General features: G+C 54.9%; 1 protein-coding gene across 1 annotated transcript in view; it reads right to left on the bottom strand.

Annotated features, from left to right (window-relative positions):
- Positions 1-2663: 2663 nt before the first annotated feature.
- The window catches only part of ADAMTS14 (ADAM metallopeptidase with thrombospondin type 1 motif, 14), a gene marked incomplete at its 5' end in the record, with an annotated part of 31503 nt that continues 27851 nt past the window's right edge, over positions 2664-6315 (bottom strand). Inside the window, 5 exons of the mRNA XM_009079769.1 lie at positions 2664-2716; positions 3071-3238; positions 3958-4068; positions 4484-4610; positions 6066-6273. Coding sequence (XP_009078017.1) covers positions 2664-2716; positions 3071-3238; positions 3958-4068; positions 4484-4610; positions 6066-6273 — 667 coding nt within the window. The remainder of the gene's footprint in view (positions 2717-3070; positions 3239-3957; positions 4069-4483; positions 4611-6065; positions 6274-6315) is intronic.

The following is a 6315-nucleotide window of genomic DNA, read 5'->3' as shown; positions in this document are numbered from 1 at the left end:
AAACAGCAATGTGTAATTCTGGCTGGTAGAGAGGAGTGAAAGGCTTGAAATAACAAACCAAATCCATTTTGACAACTGCACACAGACCACCCTCCTATTTCCCCCTTCACACATTCATCCCCCAAATACATCAACAGTAAGAGATTTTCATGTGGATTTATTTTTTTTTACATTATGTTAGAGTTCAAGAAAAAAAATAAGAGAACCCAACAAAATTAATAAATATTAAAAGTTAAAAAGCTCTGAATCTCCTATGTACAAAACTTTATACATCATAGGACACTGGGCAAGGTTGCAGCACAGGGAGGACTTGGTGTGGCCACCCAACCCAGGGGGATGCAGGGACCAGAGTCATTCTCTCTTCCTGGAGGCAGGGCCAGAGCCACCCAAGCTCAGCCTGTCCTCAGCTGGAATCCATTCCCCATTCCTGGAAGTATCCAAGACCACTTGGATGAGGCTTGGAGCAACCTGCGCTAGTGGAAGGTGTCCCTGCTCATGGCAGGGGGTGGAACTAGCAGAGCTTTTCAGTCCCCTCCAACCCAAGCCATTCCAGGAGTCCATAGAACACCCAGTGCTGAGTGCCAGCCCTGCAGCATCACCAGCCCAGAGCACCCAGAGCTGGCAGCAGGGAGGGTGTATCCCCCCCTGCTTTAAATCTCACCCCCCTCTCAGCCAGAGGTTGGGGTTAGCACCTGCAGCACAGCTTCCCTTGCCCAAAGCCCCCCAGGGCCCCTGTGAGTCAGCCCTGAGCCACAGCTCTGCCCCAAGGTACAGCAAGGAACCACTGCAAATATTCCTACTGCAATAGAGCACCAATCCCAGGCCACTCCTGGAGGAAGGGAAGCAGCTGGGAATTCAGGAGCAAGGACATCACAGCCCATTTTGGAGGAGGGTTGAGAAGGTGTTTTGCTTCTGCTCCTTGAAAAGTAAACAAAGCTTTATCTTTGGCACAATAAATAAACACTGGCACTGCCAGGGAGGGCAGGCGACAGCCCGGCAAGGGGCACAGTGTTGGTGGGAGCCCAAAGGATGAATCCCACCCTGGTACACTCACAGCATCTCCTGGGTCCTGTGGGTAACAATACACACCTCACACCTGGGTGCCCCATAGTGCCCACTGCCACGAGCTGTGCCAGCTGCATGGTTCAGACAGGTGGGGATGGGCTTTGTTCTACCTTCTGTGACGCCCACCTGATTCTAAGGGCAGCACCCAGCAGGCAGGAGACCTCCAGTCCCAGGTGCTCAAAGAGTAGTTAAATAAATGCTCATCCAGCCTTGACTCAGAGGCAATCCAGGGGTAGGAGGTGCATAAGACACTCTCTTAACAGCTCTTCAGCCCTGTTTGTGCTGTTGGGAAGCTCTGGGGGAGCATTGCAGAGTCCAATGCTTAAAACATCAGGAATGCAGAGGGGTCTCCATCCATGTCAGTCACAGTAGGTACCTCGACCTCTCCCACAATCCAGGCCAGGCAAGTCAACCTGGGCCACCTCAGCAGCAACCCCAGATACCTGGAAAGCTGTCACACAGTCACACACTGTCCCTAGGGATGCTCCTTCCTGCTTCTTGAACTCCAGGGGAGCAGCACCATCAGGGGCAGTGGATGCACCCACACCATGCACATGCTCCCAAGACATCCCACATTGCAATGCCAAACTGGTCTATCTGCGAAGGCTCACCTTCCTCAGGTTCCACCTCTCTGTCCTCAAAATCACCTCCCTGCTGGCAGCCTCATCCCCATGGATGCTCACCCTGCCCGGCCACTGCACTTTGAGGTGCCAGATGTCCTCAGCTGGGAGGCTGCACACCCCTAAGCACCAAACCTTTGCAGCTCCTTGGGGACATCATTCTGGGGAGGTTTGGAGGGCTGTGACTCCTCCAGGCAGATTCTGTGCCTGGAGCTGACACCCAGCAAGGTGTACTCAGCCCAAGGCTCCTAAAGTGCTGTGCATGTGTTTACTGCTTGGCACAATATCTTTTAACAGCATTAATCACACCCTTCCACCTCCTACCATGCAACAAAAGAGATGCAGATGATGCTTTCCCTCTCCTCTCCCTGTAACTGCCCCTAAAATCCACCCCAGCTTCCCAGTCACCCCCATTTTCTTCTAGAAGGTGTTGATGCCCCACAGGCACTGGGTACAAGGGTGCAGGGGTAAGGCTGGTGGCCCTGGGCAGGCTGAGCATCAGGATCAGCTCAAGGCTGGCCAAGGGCAGTGTTGGCTAAAAAGAGTCACCCCCCAGGTGACAGGCATTTTTTACATCAGCTTTTGGTCTTTGACCTGGTTCTTATCACTCATGTCAGGATTTCCTGGACCATCTCCTGCCCCCAGGGCAGAAGCTACTCTGTGCTTTTCACACTCCATCTTCCCCCAGTTTCCCAAACTCTCCATCCCAGGGACAGCAGGGACAGCCCAGGGCTGCAGTTTGGGATCCCCACCTCTCCCCAACTCAACATCACCGGTTCCTTGCCCCTAGATTCCCAACATCCTCCCACTGCCACCCCCAAAGCTCCAGGGCTAAGCTGAGTCAGGACAATCCCCTCCAGCACATCCTGTGTTACTGCTTGGAGCAGAAGGAAGGAAAAAGCAACATTAAAGCCACTCCCCCCCAAATCCTTTTAGCACCTCGGGAGAGAGTAGCAGCCTGGTTACCTGCAGCTTTTTCTACTCCTTTTCAGCTGTTTTCCACAGCACTGCCAAAAACTGCCACTCCACAGCTGGGAGGGCAAGGGGATTGTGAAAATGAAGTGGTTTTCCTGGGAATTTCTGCGTGTTGAGTTAGGTCACTGCCAAACCTGGCAGTGAAAACCATCGCTGGAAGTCGCGGGGGGGAGGGGGGGGGAGAGGAAAAAGAGAGGGAAGGAGGGAGGTGAAAAGCTTCCCCTGCCCCCTGGTGAGGTGGTCCCAAGCAGGTTACCTGCCTGCCTGGCCCCTGCCTGGCTCACTCGGGGCTGGCAGCCCCCCAGGAGAAGCACTAGTGGATGGCCCAGGGGCCGGAGTGGGGCGGCCAGTGCCCCCCTGAGCTGGGGTGATGGGGTAGGGTGAAAGCCCTGGGGCAGGGCTGGGAGCACTGGTCCCCGCAGCAGCGCTGGGGCCAAGGGCAGAGGGGGAGCTGGGGGTGGAGGAGGCTTTCTTGCCACAGGATTCACAGCAGAGCTTGTTGTAGCCAGGGATGGAGCAGTAGCGAGCCAGGACCTCCATCTGGCAGAAGATGGACTTGTCCCCGAGGCAAGGCTCCCCTGGAGAGGGACAGAGCAGTGTCAGCACAGAACGAGGTGGCATTAGGCTCCCACCCTTGCACCTTTCTGATGGTCCCTAAGGGAACAAGGTGCCCTTCCAGGGAGCTGCCTATGCCCATAGGAAGGGGGAAAAGAGGGAAAATGAAGCCAAAGCACTTCTGTGCACGGAGGGAAAACTGAGACCAAGGGATGCTCCAAACCAGCATCACAAATGGGATCGGAATGTGCCTCACCCCAGCTCTAAGGACTCCAAGCAAGGGGCTCTCCTCATTCCCTGCTCTAAGCAGGGGACAAGGGATGTTGGAATGAGATGTGCTTTAAGGTCTTTCCAACCCAAACCATTCCAGGATTCTGTGAAAACATCACTGGCTCTTGTACCCTTATCTAGACCAAGGCCCGGTTGGACAGGGCAAGCTCAGAGCAAGGGGCAGAAGCCAGAAGGCATCTTCCCACTTAAAACCATTCCTAGGTAAAAAGGAGAGCAGAAATCCTGGAGGCAAAGGGAGTACAACATGGAAGCTGCAAGACTCCGATTTCCACGAGATGGCAATCAAGCAGCAGGTTTGGGAGCAGAGGCATCAGGGATGCAGCAGCAAGGGTGAAATTGCCCAAAACCACTGCTGGGTGTGTGTCCCTCCTCAGGCACCACAGGGAGATGCAGAAGTCCTCAGGAGGGTTATCCCAGGAAGTGTTGCCCTTTCCCAAGCAGGGACACTTACTGGAGGAGATCTTGCTGACAGGGTTTTTGGCTCCATCCTGGGGCACTCTCTGCCCCTTGGTCGTGCTGTGTTCATTGGCGTCGGCACTGGTAGTGATGCCTGAGAGTTTCTCTGTGGACAAAGCACCACAATGCCCTCAGCATACCTCAGGAGGGTGTTTTGGTGGGGGATTTGTTTTGCTTTAAGGCATCTCCTTACAAACAAGGTCCCTTAGGGAGCATCCAGTTGGCCCAACACTTCAGCTACCCAAAAAAACCCCCAAGATGAACCCTGGGATGCCAACTCCATCGTACCCTCAAACTGCCAGAAACCCCCAAACCAGCCAATATCAGGGTTAAGAGCAGAAAAGAGAAACGTTTTGGCTGGTGGTTAACCCTTTCCCTGCCAGCAGCATGGGGGATGTTCAATCCAACCTTCTCTGCTGGCATCCTCTGAAGCCACGATGGGCTGAAGGCATGCATGAAGGTTGACCCCCACCAGTGTGTGCTCCATCCCAGTGCCACCTCCTCCTCCTCCATCCTCTCACCAGGGCAGAGGGCCACGTGGCAGCCCTGGATGGCCTCTGGCTTGTCGCCCTCACAGCGTGCACCGCTCTCGCTGCCCTTGCACACCACCTGCCGCTGCTGGACACCTTCCCCGCACGTCGCCGAGCACTGCACCCAGACACACACAGTCAGTGATGGGCTGGGGGAGCCCCCATACCCCAACAGCACCCTGGGGGGTGCCTGAAGTGTGGGTAAATCATAGAATTTTAGGGGTTGGAATGGAAGATAGAGATCGTCTAGTCCCAGCCCCCTGCCCTGGGCAGGGATACCTCCCACCAGAACAGGTTGCTCAAGGCTTTAGCCAACCTGGATTGGAACACTGTCAGTGTTGGGGCAGCCACAGCCTCCCTGGGCAACCTGTGCCAGTGTCTCACCACCCCCACAGGAAAAATGACTTACTAATATCTAGCCTAAATTTCCCCTCCTTCAATTTGAACCCATTACCTCTTGTCCTGTCACTGCAGCTCTTAACAAAGAGTCCCTCTCCGGCTCCTCTGGAGCCCCTTCAGATACTGATAGGCTACTATCAACCTCTTCTCTGGGCTGAACAGCCTCAACGTCCTCAGCCTGTCTTCATAGGGAAGATGCTCCAGTCCTATTATCAACTTCGTGGCCTCCTCTGGACTTGCTCCAACAGTTCCATGTCCTTCTTACATTGAGGGCACCAGAACTGTGTGTAGTATTACAAGTGGGTCTCACCAGAGCAGAGTAGAGGGGGAGCATGACCTTGCTTGACCTGCTGGATGATGACTCTCAGGTGGATATTGCTGTCTAATCTGGGGTTTTCCCTCCCTTTCTCCAGAAAACCCAATGATCTTTGCTGGGCCTCACTGGAATGTTCTCCCCTCTTAATTTTGAGTGAATCAGTGAAAACATTGCTGGCTCTTATACCCTTATTTCCATCCCTGGAACTGTTTTAGGCCAGGCTGGATGGGGCTTGGAGCAACCTGGGCTAGTGGAAGGTGCCCCTGACCATGGGACGAGGGATGTTAATTCCATCCCTGGTACTGTTTTAGGCCAGGCTGGATGGGGCTTGGAGCAACCTGGGCTAGTGGAAGGTGCCCCTGACCATGGGACGAGGGATGTTGGAACGAGATGAGCTTTAAGGTCGTTCAAACCCAAACCATTCCAGGATTCTATGAAAACATCACTGGGTTTTGTACCCTTATCTCCATCCCTTATCTCCACCAAGGCCAGGTTGGACAGGGTTTTGAGCAAGCTTGTCTAGTGGAAGATGTCTCTGCTTGTGGCAGGGGGTGGAACGAGATGTGCTTTAATGTACTTTCCAACCCAAACCATTCCAGGATTCTATGAAAACATCACTGGCTCTTGTACCCTTATCCCCACCAAGACCAGGGTGGATGGAGTTTTGAGCAATGTGGGCTAGTGGAAGGCGTCCCTGCCCACAGCAGTGGGTTGGACTAGACACGCTTTAAAACTCCCTTCCAACCCAAACCATTCCAGGGCTCTATTCCACACCCCCTGTAAGCACCTGTCCTTCACACTCAGCTCCCACCCCCTCCTCCTGTAGGCGTCCCACCACCCTCAGTCCCAGCAGCTCACCTCAGACCATGCTCCTGTCCTCCACTGCGCAGGGCAGGGCGTGCGGCCGCAGGGCCGGCGCGTGTCGGGGCGCTGCCCGGGGCAGTACTTGGTGTGCAGGGTGCGGTTGGTGCCATCCTGCAGGCGCTGCACACACTGCACTGCCCTCACCTGCACCCCCAGCTTGCCACAGGACCTGCTGCAGGGGCCCCACTCCTCGGCCACCCACCTGCCAGGGCAGGACACGGACATGGCATCAGTCGTGATGCTC

The sequence above is a fragment of the Acanthisitta chloris genome, unplaced genomic scaffold, assembly GCF_000695815.1.
Source record: "Acanthisitta chloris isolate BGI_N310 unplaced genomic scaffold, ASM69581v1 scaffold10428, whole genome shotgun sequence".
Lineage (NCBI taxonomy): Eukaryota > Metazoa > Chordata > Aves > Passeriformes > Acanthisittidae > Acanthisitta > Acanthisitta chloris.
This window is presented reverse-complemented; position numbering and strand designations above follow the sequence as displayed.